Raw genomic sequence first — 13,476 nt, forward strand, 5'->3', positions numbered from 1 at the left:
TATACAAATGTTGATTTCTTACACACAGTCCCACATGGTGATCCGTGAGTGAACAAACTCATGAATTTGCAAGGTAGTATGTTGAACATAAATGTTGATAAATTTATACCATTGGACCTGAGTAATGTTTGGCCCTCTAATAAAAGGCCACGTCCCACTGCAAAGGACACTTCATGTCGTGCCTTTTTCCATTCATTTCATCAAAGTTTTGATATGTTAGAACTACACTAGCCGCAGCTAAATTTCCTTTGACTTTTCCCCCTCTCAAACTATCCCCATGACAAATTATATTCCTTCCAGCAGTAGGTGTTTTTTCCTGGACTGATCACAATACCACACATGGCAATATGTATAGACCACTGAACCAACTTGCAAGGGTTTTCAGTGTGGACAGATGTAATTAATCCACAGTATGTCACTTATATGTCTTAGAGACAGATGTAATCCACAGTATGTCATTATGTCTTAGAGACAGATGTAATCCACAGTATGTCACTATGTCTTAGAGACAGATGTAATCCACAGTATGTCATTATGTCTTAGAGACAGATGTAATCCACAGTATGTCATTATGTCTTAGAGACAGATGTAATCCACAGTATGTCATTATGTCTTAGAAGTTAGAGACAGATGTAATCCACAGTATGTCACTATGTCTTAGAGACAGATGTAATCCACAGTATGTCATTATGTCTTAGAGACAGATGTAATCCACAGTAATGTCACTATGTCTTAGAGACAGATGTAATCCACAGTATGTCACTATGTCTTAGAGACAGATGTAATCCACAGTTTGTCATTATGTCTTAGAGACAGATGTAATCCACAGTATGTCACTATGTCTTAGAGACAGATGTAATCCACAGTATGTCATTATGTCTTAGAGACAGATGTAATCCACAGTATGTCACTATGTCTTAGAGACAGATGTAATCCACAGTATGTCACTATGTCTTAGAGACAGATGTAATCCACAGTATGTCACTATGTCTTAGAGACAGATGTAATCCACAGTATGTCACTATGTCTTAGAGACAGATGTAATCCACAGTATGTCATTATGTCTTAGAGCAATACAGTGGAACCCCCCTTTTAATTCAAGACCTCCAACTATCTGAGAAAATTAGGTCTTAAAAAGAAGGGAGTCTTAAAGGTGGTCGTCTACATTTTTGCTTTTTTTCAATAATCTTTATGGTTAGATTTTGCTAAAAAGTTATGTCAGATGATGAATGAACCATGGGGAAAAAAGTTATAGAAAAACAAAAATATTTCATTTTCTGTTTGCTAAGAACAATTGTGCTTTGCCTAAAAATACTGACCAATCAAATTCATGTCACTATGCTTATAGCCACGCCCAAACAAGTTTGACACTGGAGCTGCGCTGTCCACGCTTTTTTTATAAACGCACGAAATGGACGGGATTTGAGAGGAGTTTTGCGCTTGGCATTTTCCAAATGAGGATACTTTTTTACTATGAGTACTACGTACACTGGCTTCGTCTTTCCTGATAAAGGGGGTGTATATTGATATTAGTAGATAATAGACTCTGCATTTTAATGGTCAAATGGCGATTTCGGTATAAAAATGTAGACAAGGACCTTTAAAATGAGGGTAAATTTGCAAAGACTGTAAATAGAAATTCTGAACAGTTAAGACTCTATGGGGTCTCAAAAGGGAGGGAGTCTTAAATTGGGGGGTCTTTAAAGGGGGGTTCCACTGTATTCAACTGTTGTTGTACTTCAATCTAATACTTTTAGTCATATAGATATAAAAGGAGAAGGAAGCAAAGTAATTGAAATACCACCTCTAAGAGTCCAAGTGTGTAACGTCTTTTCAAGTTTAAATTACAAGTGAGAATGAGGAAACACAAGGAACAAATCCACTAAAACAAGAAGGGCAAAGCCCATACGACTCGCATGCTTTACACATTTTTCCTACCAAAATACATGTGACCTTGACCCAAGGTCAAGGTCATCCAAGGTCATGCAACACAAAGCTGTTAATTCAAGACATAGGAAGTACAATGGTGCTTATTGGCTCTTTCTACCATGAGATATGGTCACTTTTAGTGGTTCACTACCTTATTTTGGTCACATTTCATAAGGGTCAAAGTGACCTTGACCTTGATCATATGTGACCGAATGTGTCTCATGATAAAAGCATAACATGTGCCCCACATAATTTTTAAGTTTGAAACAGTTATCTTCCATAGTTCAGGGTCAAGGTCACTTCAAAATATGTATACAATCCAACTTTGAAGAGCTCCTGTGACCTTGACCTTGAAGCAAGGTAAACCAAACTGGTATCAAAAGATGGGGCTTACTTTGCCCTATATATCATATATAGGTGAGGTATTGAATCTCAAAAACTTCAGAGAAAATGGGAAAAATATGAACAAGAAGAGCAAACGCTCGATCGAGTCACTTTCGCAGTTCTGAATATTATATGAGGCATCAGATGGACAGGAAGAAATTGCTATTCACAACACAATACAGATGTAAATAATTTGATGTAAAGAATAATCCTATAAAGTTTGAATCAAATCCGATGAATAGTTTCAGAGATATGATATTTCAATTTTTTTCCTTCAAGACATACCTGTGACCTTGAAAAAGGTCAAAGGTCACCAAAGCAGACGTCAAAGTGTAGAGGTCACTGGGAGTCACGTTCACATAAAATTTGAGCCCGGTCACTTTTATAGTTTCCGAGAAAAGCCCAACGTTAAGTTGTGTGTTGCCGAACAGAAAAGGGTAGTTATCTCCCTTGTTTTTCTGATAACGTTCGTAAAAGGCTACAGATGTAAATACTTTGATGTAAAGAATAATCCTACAAAGTTTCAATCACATCCGATGAACTTTGTCAAAGATATAAAATGTCTAATTTTTCCTTTGACGCTGACCTGTGACCTTGAAACAGGTCAAAGGTCAACGAAACCATCGTTAAAGTGTAGAGGTCATTGGAGGTCACGACTAAACAAAATATGAGCCCGATCGCTTTGATAGTTTCCGAGAAAAGTCCAACGTTAAGGTGGTGTCTACGGACGGCCGGCCGGACGGCCGGCCGGACGGCCGGCCGGACAGACTAACACTGACCGATTACATAGAGTCACTTTTTCTCAAGTGACTCAAAAATAGCTGGTTTTTAGGCAACATTTATGGCCCCTGCAACCTTGACCTTGAAGCAAGGTCAAGATGCTATGTATGTTTTTTGGGGCCTTGTCATCATACACCATCTTGCCAAATTTGGTACTGATAGACTGAATAGTGTCCAAGAAATATCCAACGTTAAAGTTTTCCGGACGGACGGACGACTCGGGTGAGTACATAGACTCACTTTTGCTTCGCATGTGAGTCAAAAATGACTGCATAAGAGGAAAACAAATTTGAAAAGGCTTTGCAGATTGTAATTCAGGTGTCAGAAATCCTTGACCTTGTTCGGGGCTGACAACTGAATCACTAGAAGTTTGACTGCTTTCAGTTGCATGCACACAAACATTAATTCATTGTCACACACACACACACACACACACACACACACACACACACACACACACACAGACACACACACACACATGAGACACAGACTAGATACAAACACCTATATAATAACACAGATATAGACAAGACACACTAGTCTCTCTCTCTTTCTCTCAACCACCACCACATCAATGAGAAAGCAATCAAAATTCCCAGTCTCCCCCCCCCCCCCCTCCCTCTGAGCTAACAATTTTTACTCCACCCTCATCTCCACATGAACCTTTTTACACTTGAAAAGACAGGTGTAATGCTTGTGAAACACCCCAGTTGCTCTCAGCAGGTCCCCCTGTAAAACGTTATTCATGACAGAAACGGAATTGAACATCAATCTATTGCACAGCTGGTTGCGGGTTTTAAGCCACTGTGCATCTTTCTCAAGCCTGATACACAATTTGACCCCCCCCCCCCCTCCTTCCCTCCCCCTCCCCCTCACCCATGAGGTTTCTGGTGGAAACTGACTTGCCATAACTATAACGGATTTTTCCATTTCACGTTCAATTGCAGCCCAAAGCTGTTACATTACCTTTGGGGCAACTCGCATGATGAATGGTTTTTTTTATCAAATCAATTTTTATAAGATTAACATATTTTTCACATCAGGTTTTATTTCCTTTTTTAATTTTTTTTATTTTTTTACACTGATGTTGGAACCAGGCTTTAATTTGAAAAGAAGGAGAAAAAAACACTGCATGGTGCAAAAAATAGCATTAGCAGCCTGAGTCTGAGTCATTATAAATGTTAGGAATTCTGCAATGGTTTCACAGTATTATTTTAAGCAACTACAATAGAATACAGACAGTTTTTCCCTTACAGTTATACACAGATCAATCACTCAACATTTTCCTGGGATACCTAGAAATAATTTTCGCAAATTTATACATGCGCCAAGATATTCATTCATTGACCCAGATATCTGGTACAAATGTAGAAGATGTGCAATACATCGCAGGGGAACCCCCCTCTAATTAAAACCAACCAAACAAACAAAATCCATGAAAACCAATACACACCCCATCCCCCCCCCCCCTTCCCTCAGGGCCTTTAAGACTCTGGTTTTCCATATTTTTACTTTAAGAAACTTCCAATTCAGGCACACTTCTCCCCAGGCAGTGACCTGGTTTTCTCAGATATTTGGCAGGGGGAAAGAGGCCCCACAGTATATCATGCAATTTTGACTCACTGTTGCCTGTGTTGTAGAGCGCCTTCACTGACTTCTTCATCTTAGTCAGGCCACTTCGGTCCATATCCAGAGTCTGAAACATAAACAAACAAACACACAATTCTTACTTCAGAGAGAAGTTCTGGGTTCGATGTTCATGGCTGTCAATCATATATCCTTGGGTTGGTGGCTCGATCAGACATGATTTAAGTCCGCAGTAAAATTCCTATCTGTTTACCCAAGCTTTGACAAAATTGCAGAAATTGTACAGCTTTTCTACTGAAACAGACATCTAGAATCCATAAGTTTCACAATACTGTTTGAAGCCCTGTAAGGTACAAAATAAAGCAAAGAAAACAAAAACAAGAAATACGTTTAGACTCCCTCCTTTATAAGACCTGATTTTGTTAGATTTCTGGAGGTCTTAAAAGGGGGGTTCCACTGTACAACGACAGCAAGACTCCAGTGAACCCCAATCCTTGATAATAACAGCTGCCCCCCCCCCCCCCCCCCTTGCCCCCTACCAATCTTCCCATTACGTCTCAAGACAAAGGGACCCGCTAAAGCATAAGCAATAATAGGCACATGAAACAGATGGAAACATTGCCAGGCATGACACTGTGCCCTGATAGAACGAGTATTTCATAACCTGAACAGCTGTGTCTGAAAACCATAAAGCAGCCAGTGCAACACTCATTTATCTATCTAATTTTGAAAGGGTTGAGTATGACTAGTCTATGACTAGCTCAAATCACATCAGAGAAATAGAAATATGGTGTAGGGAGGGAGGGGGGAGGAGAGAGGGAGAGAGAGAGAGAGAGAGAGAGAGAGAGAGAGGGAGAGAGAGCAGAGACAGAGAGAAAGATAGGGAAGGAGAGAGCGAGAGAGACGAGAGAGAGAGATAGGGAGGGAGAGACGGAGAGGGGGGGAGGGAGAGAGAGAGGGAGAGAGAGGGGGGAGAGAGAGAGGGGGAGAGAGAGAGGGGGAGAGAGAGAGAGAGAGAGGGGGAGAGAGAGAGAGAGGGGGGAGAGAGAGAGACAGGGAGAGAGAGACAGGGAGAAAGACAGGGAGAGAGAGACACAGAGACACAGAGAGAGAGACAGACATAGATAGACAGAGAAATAGACAGGTTGTACTGGGTAGAAGCAGACTAACACACACAGGGAGTCAGTGACCAATGGGTAGTCTACAAAGAGACGCCCACAAGAGTTACATATATTATGATCACTGATGAGCAACGGCCCTAAACACTGAAAAAAACCATGTTGAAACTTGAGTTGTCCCTATGTCGTCACGTATGTAACTTCATGAAATATTATTTGCTAAATAAATTTTGCACTTTGATTTTGCAAACAGGTTGGTTGCGTTTCTTTTGGAACAGGCTGTATATCGAGGGGGTAAGGTGACAGAGGGGCCAATCTCACATCGTTACACTGGGTGAAGCGTAGCTAACCAGCAGCCGCCATGAGGGCAAAGATATTATACTGGTACGCTGCAGTCACAGACGCAGAAAAATGTCTGTGCGCTGCAGTAGAATATCTTTGATGATGAGGGTGTGTCGCTGAGTCGAGCAAACTAATGAATTAACAAGCCCAGCAACTCAGTCCATCCGGCATCTCACCCATGTCGATGTGTCTCAACAAAACGAAGAAAAAAACTTGACTAAATGTAAACACGAACAAAAACTAGCACACGCGACCAAGAGGAAACTCAGAACGCAGTTGAAGCGTAGCGAACAGCCGCCACGACTGCCAGTCTTTCAAACAATACCACAGTTGAAATACCATCAACAAATAAAGAAATAACATCTATCTCTCTCTCTCTCTCTCTCTCTCTCTCTCCATCCCCCCCTCTCTCTCTCTCGCCCCCCCCCCCCCCCCCCCCCCATCTCTCCGTCTCGCTCACTCTCTCTCTCCACGTGCCTTACAAAGTGTGAACATACAGTTACTGATTACAGAGTGTCAGACAACTCACAGAATGAGTATCAAATGCACGACAGTCGCCACATAATACTCTTGTAAATTACAGTGCTACACTAGGCGGAACGTGCAAATTAAGATATAGGTGAACTGGAACAAACGGCGAGTGACTCCGCGACTGAGTGAGTGAGTGGGGGCAGGGGGTGGGGGGAGTGTGTATACACGCGTAGACGGCCAACAACACGTTACAACCACGCCTGACTCAAAGATCTACTGCTTGTTTGCCTGACTCCAATCAACAAGGCCAACAACTCTCACCAACACCACATCTTGTTTAAAGACACAGCCCTTCCTGTGTGTCATTGCATAGAAATATCACCACATACAGTCATATTCCTAATAGTAATAGGTTTGTTATCAGTGAGGACGTTTTATGCCTCCCCCCTCCCCCCTCCCCCTCTAGTATGTGTCAGCCATCACATACTCAGCGCTGAAAGTCCACAAAATGGTGCACTGGCCTTTGGCTAGTACGTACTTTTCATAATTTACTAACCAGAGAGAAACTTTTACTCGCCAAACCAACCATTCGTTTCAGCAACTTTACTCGCATTTGGCGAGTAGATGAACATTTCTACTCGCCAGTTACATGTTTCTTCTTGCCATGGCGAGTAAAATACTCGCCAGATTCAGGCCTGCATATTTGTCCAAGCTTTAGGGTAAGAGCATTCTTCCAGTTGGGTGCGTGTTCAGACTCTACAGCCCGGCTGCTTCCTGTCTACAGTACACATTGTGTGACAACTTTCATTCTTCATTTGGAACGTTAGCAGTCTATCTGTTTTGGATTTTTGACACCCATGTCATTTAAACAAAAAATTTTTTTTTTTAAAGAAAGTGGAAGTCTGCAAAGGAGGCAGACACGCTGTTGAATGTTGGTGTGTGTTCAAATCGACAGCCAGGAAGGAAGGGACAGCAGTGTGACGTCTATAAATGGCGGTCGTGCTTATCATGTAGTATTTCTTGTTGCTGCATTCACAATCTTTGATGGCATAAATGCTCCCAAAAACCCTAAGACATTGTGCTGCATTCACGATCTTTGATGGCATAAATGCTCCCAAAAACCCTAAGACATTGTGCTGCATTCACGATCTTTGATGGCATAAATGCTCCCAAAAACCCTAAGACATTGCGCTGCATTCACGATCTTTGATGGCATAAATGCTCCCAAAAACCCTAAGACATTGCGCTGCCTTCAGATTTGTGGTGGTGCCGAATCGTTGACACTGACTGGAAGTAATGTGCCTTTCACGTGTCTGGACAAAAATCCTGGCGGCACATGCGACACACATGTCCTTGTAACAAAAATGCCATGCGGCAATTGCTTGAAACAAACCCAGGGGAAAGTCGGACCGTATGTGAAGCGTAGCTAACAACTTTAACAGCCTACCCTCACCCACAGGCATGTACGTCTGTGACCCCCACCCCTCCCCACCTTCCCTTTCCAACAGCCGTCCCTTTTCCAATTCTCCCTGCCCTAGAGGAATGTATTACCATGCTGAAAAGCTGATGCAGTTTGGACTCAAATTTCATCCATAAGCTTGGCTAGGTTCCTGTTACTCCACCCTATCCTCCAGCGATTTTTGTTAACTTAAAAAAATAAATGGAAGTGTGAGACTCTATCCCGAGGGTAAAACAGAAGTTTCTGACTGTAATAGCCCACATCTCTCTCTCTCTCTCTCTCTCTCTCTCTGTCTCTGTCTCTCTCTTTCTCTCTCTCTCGTGTCTCTCTGTGTCTCTCTCTGTGTCTCTCTCTTTTCGCTGGTTGTCTGTATTTCTCGTAAATGCATGTGAGCGTATCACTGTCGACAGTTGTACGCTAGCTGGAGTATAAGAGTGTGTGAGTGTGTGAGTGTGTGTGTGCGCGCGAGTTTGTGTGTCACTATGTATGTGTATAATGAGGTGTACGCGGTGTGCATGCTTCTGCTAAGCTTTCTTTTGTCCCATTAGGCATTATGAGTGAACAAAACCATATTAATATATCTGATCCCATTTCCACAAAACCAGAGGTTTTATGCCAGAAATAATCCATCAAATGCTGCTCACTTCAAAGAACTCCACCATTTTATTGCTGATATGTGATTACCCGGTGTCCTTCAGAAAATGACACTGAAATGACATGCAAGACATGCTATGTATAGCCCGCACACTCCTTCTCGTGAAAAGCGCTTTGAACTTCGGATAAGGCGCTCTATAAATAAAGAGAATAATAAAAAAAATAAAAAATAAAATTAAAAAAATAGTTTGGCTCGCCGTCTCAGACCCGGCTTGGGCTTTGACATGGGATTTCTTTCTTTATTTGGTGTTTAACGTCGTTTTCAACCATTCAAGGTTATATCGCGACGGGGAAAGGGGGGTGGGGGGGGGGGGGATGGGATAGGGGAAAGGGGGGAGATGGGATAGAGCCACTTGTTAATTGTTTCTTGTTCACAAAAGCACTATTCAAAAGATTGCTCCAGGGGCCCGCAACGTAGTACAATATATGACCTTACTGGGAGAATGCAAGTTTCCAGTACAAAGGACTTAACATTTCTTACATACTGCTTGACTAAAATCTTTACAAACATTGACTATATTCTATACAAGAAACACTTAACAAGGGTAAAAGGAGAAACAGAATCCGTTAGTCGCCTCTTATGACATGCTGGGGAGCATCGGGTAAATTGTTCCCCCTAACCCGCGGGGGGCGTGAACCGCCTGAATAATGCTGCTTGTGCACCATGGGAACTAATTTGGTAATGTATGCAACTAGTGGATTTTTAAGAAATCAATTCATTATAAAAAAAATCTCATACTGCACAAAGAGCACAGAGGTTGTTCATTTGTGGTATGTGACCAAGTGGAGGGGTGGTCTGATACCATGACAAGCCTGGCCGGCTCTGAGACGGTGAACTGAACTGTTTACATGGGAAGGAGTGTACTTTAAACAAAATGAACATAAAAACCTTCCAATTTCAGTGCCCCCTTTCCAAAAATGCCTTGTCCATGTCGACTTACTTTTTTTGTCTCCCCTTTGTCTTTTTTTGTCTCGTTCAGTTTTTGTCTCGTTCAGTTCACACTCACACGCCATCCAATTTGCTCGCGCTTGTTTGCACGTGCTTCTAGCACACGTGTGGCACTAATAATAACCTACATCACCAATTTAGCCACAGCTTCACTATGACACTAGCGGTGGAAAAAATCCTAAAACTAAAGGCGAGGGGGTGAGAAACGAAAGGGCAAAAAGCAAGACAACGGGGAAGTGTGACTGAGAAGAAAGGAAGGGGAATAATTAGGAAGGAAGGGAGACAACCAGGAAGGAAGGGAGAGCGGTGTGACGTATATAAATGGCGGCCGTGCTCTGTGTCGCATTTCTTGTTGCAGCATTCACGATCTTTGATGGCTTGAATGGTCCAAAGCTGCCCGTATTGTTTTCCTTTCTATACAAACAAGGACGACTGTATTCAGATAGTTATTCATTGTAGTGGATAGAGAGGAACGTGGGAGGGAGAAATAGATAAACGGCGATGAAAAATGCGCGTGCGCACGCGCGTGTGTGTGTGTGTGTGTGTGCAGTAGTCATACGTCCCTCTCTGTAGTTTCTCAGAGAGAGGGGGGAGGGAGGGAGAGAGAGAGGGAGGGAGAGAGAGGGAAAGAGAACGAACGAACTTTACATGTTTAAGCAAATACTAGACATGTAAAATGTCACTCAATCATCAGACAAAAGAAAAAAAAAGTCTGTTTACGGTATCCCGACCGACCCTATTTTTTTCGCGCGACCCTAAACTTTTTTTGGGCATTTGGAAAAAAAAAAATTTGAATTTAAAAAAAAAATAATAAAAATTTAAAACAAAGTCTATTTTTTGGAGAAAAAAAATCCCGACCTACCGACCCTATTTTTCTTTTCTTTTGCCTATGTTACCGTAAACAGACTATTTTTGTGTGTGGACCTTATCGCGACAAAAAGAAAGTGATGAGAGAGAGAGAGAGAGAGAGAGAGAGAGAGAGAGAGAGAGAGAGAGAGAGAATAATTCGAGCGTAACGAGAAAAAGGAAGGGATCGAAGTAAAAAATGAAATTGGAAAGAGAGAATGTGTGTGTGTGTGTGTGTGAAAGATGAGGGGTGGGGCGGAGCAGGAACCGACCAAACTGAAGTCTTTCTTTCTGTGAAAATGTGTGATAGAGCAAAATCTATCAACCTAACCAGAGACCGGAGAGTACTCCACAGTCTCTGACCTGACTCTCTCTCTCTCAGTGTCCGAACCCCCAGACCCTCCCCCTCCCCCTCCACCCAGTCCCCGTCCCCATTCGATCTCTGCATACCCTGTCACAAAAAAGCACTGTTTCATGTCACGCTGTGTACATATTGTATTGCGGGCAAAATGTTATGCATAAAACATGACCTCTAATAACTGACTGCCCATCGGCATTGGCAAACAGGATGTCGGACAACGTACGTGTGACCATTTACACACACACACACACACACACATCATACACACACTCTCTCCCTCCCTCTCCCTCTCTATTGCAGACCAACGTGCTATCCTATCACTGTACACGCCGGCGCCCCTGATCAAGCGAATCAATCATTGCTGACTGGACTCTCTCTCTCTCTCTCTCTCTCTCTCTCTCTCTGTCTCTGTCTCTCTCTCTCTCTCTCAATTGTTTTCTTGCTGCACATGTTCTCCAACAGGGGCAATGGCCTAATGAAATAAATCCTTTGCGTCTCTCGGTCTCTCGCTCGCTCTGTTTCTTTCTCAAACAGACGCACAGACACACAGACAAGGTTTGTCTTCAGGGTGTGGAAATAAATGGCACATTGGCATTTAGACACACACACACACACACACACACACCACACACACACACACACTTCACGACACAGTGACATTAGCAGTGGCAGACAAAGCAGGAAGAGGAAGTGGGTTGGCACTGCTAGCGATACAGTGGCAGACAGAGCAGGAAGAGGAAGTGGGTTGGCACTGCTAGCGATACAGTGGCAGACAGAGCAGGAAGAGGAAGTGGGTTGGCACTGCTAGCGATACAGTGGCAGACAGAGCAGGAAGAGGAAGTGGGTTGGCACTGCTAGCGATACAGTGGCAGACAGAGCAGGAAGAGGAAGTGGGTTGGCACTGCTAGCGATACAGTGGCAGACAGAGCAGGAAGAGGAAGTGGGTTGGCACTGCTAGCGATACAGTGGCAGACAGAGCAGGAAGAGGAAGTGGGTTGGCACTGCTAGTGCTTGCGATACAGTGGCTCACAGCCTAACCTGCCTGATACGTTCACTATGACAGAGAGAGAGAGAGAGAGAGAGAGAGAGAGAGAGAGAGAGAGAGAGAGAGAGAGAGAGACAGACAGAGAGAGACAGAGAGAGAGAGAGACAGAGACAGAGAGAGAGAGAGTGAGAGACAGACAGACAGAGACATTGATAAAGCGTTACTGTTGTTTCCCTCCCCTTCAAGATGTTCTCCTTTCCTCCAAAACAGAACAAGGTTGTTTTCAGTGATGGCACAACCTGTGCTAAAGCAATAACTTAGCCTGCCATCCTTCTTCACAGAGCAGGGACCACACGGTAACATTAAAAGGCAATGAAACACACACACACCAAAGAAAAGGAGATATAGAGAGAGAGAGACCAAAAAAAAAGTTCTTCATTGCCACAGAAAATAAACGTCGGGAACCTCATTCATCCGCCCGTCACCCGCCCATCTCCCCCCCCCCCCCCCCACCTCCTTAGCAACTTATCTTTCTCTTGTCTTTCTTCTTCTTCTTTTTTCGTTTTTAGTTTCATTTTTTACTTCCCTTCCTTTTTGCTCGTTACGCTCGAATTATACTCTCCCTCTCCCTCTCTCTAATTGCATATGGCTTGTTTGTTCGTGTGTTTGTTTGTTTGGGGACGTTTTTTCTGTCTCTTGCTGGTTCAGTTCTTTCTAACTTTAAAAACAAATTGTTATTATCATTCTTCTGATTGCATTTAGCACTTTCTTTTTTGTATGATTATTGAGTGATTTTTTACATCTCTAGTATTAATTTTGTTAAATTAAACCTATAAAATAAAGTTCGTTCGTGTTTTTCTCTCTCTCTCTCTCTCTCTCTCTCTCTCTCTCTCTCTCTCTCTCTCTCTCTCTCTCTCTCTCTCTCTCTCTCTCTCTCCATCCCCCCCTCTCCCTCTCTCTCTCTCTCTTTCTCTCTCTCTCTCTCTCTCTCTCCCCCCACCTCTCTCTCTCTCTCTCTCTCCATCTCCCCCACCTCTCTCTCTCTCTCCCTCTCTCTCCATCTCCCCCCACCTCTCTCTCTCTCTCTCCATCTCCCCCACCTCTCTCTCTCTCTCTCTCTCTCTCTCTCTCTCTCTCTCTCTCTCTCTCTCTCTCTCTCTCTCTCTCTCTCTCTCTCTCTCTCTCTCTCTCTCTCTCTCTCTCTCTCTCTCTCTCTCTCTCTCTCTCTCTCTCTCTCTCTCTCTCTCTCTCTCTCTCTCTCTCTCTCTCTGTGTCTTGTTTGTTTCTTCTTAGTCATCTTTTCTTGCCTTCTGATCCTGCCCTCGTTTCTTGCTCTTGCTGTTCTCAGAGATCGAGACGTTCTACTGTGCGCCAGGATTGCTTCCTGGCTGTGTGCAGGGACTAGTGTAGGATAAATGGTCTATGTGTAGGTCTATGCTGTGTGTCACTTTTAGAGAGCATAGGCGCCTGACGGAGATCCTTTACACAGATACACAATTAAATGTTCGGACTTACTTTGCAAAGTTCTAGAAGGAAGAAAAACAAACAAGACAAAAAAAGCTCTGTCCCCTTCGCCCCGCCCCGAGGAGAGACAGAGGAGAGACAGAGGAG

The 13,476-nt window shown here is 43.2% G+C and overlaps 1 protein-coding gene across 4 annotated transcripts in view; it reads right to left on the bottom strand.

Moving 5' to 3' along the window:
- LOC138980467 (arf-GAP with SH3 domain, ANK repeat and PH domain-containing protein 1-like) overlaps positions 1–13,476 on the bottom strand; it is a 75,562-nt gene that overhangs the window by 47,439 nt on the left and 14,647 nt on the right. For all 4 annotated transcript variants that reach the window (XM_070353342.1, XM_070353340.1, XM_070353339.1 and 1 more), the window contains exon 2: positions 4,717–4,789. In XM_070353342.1, coding sequence (XP_070209443.1) covers positions 4,717–4,789 — 73 coding nt within the window. The remainder of the gene's footprint in view (positions 1–4,716; positions 4,790–13,476) is intronic.

Source organism: Littorina saxatilis, linkage group LG11 (genome assembly GCF_037325665.1).
Source record: "Littorina saxatilis isolate snail1 linkage group LG11, US_GU_Lsax_2.0, whole genome shotgun sequence".
In the NCBI taxonomy this organism is placed as follows: Eukaryota; Metazoa; Mollusca; class Gastropoda; order Littorinimorpha; family Littorinidae; genus Littorina; species Littorina saxatilis.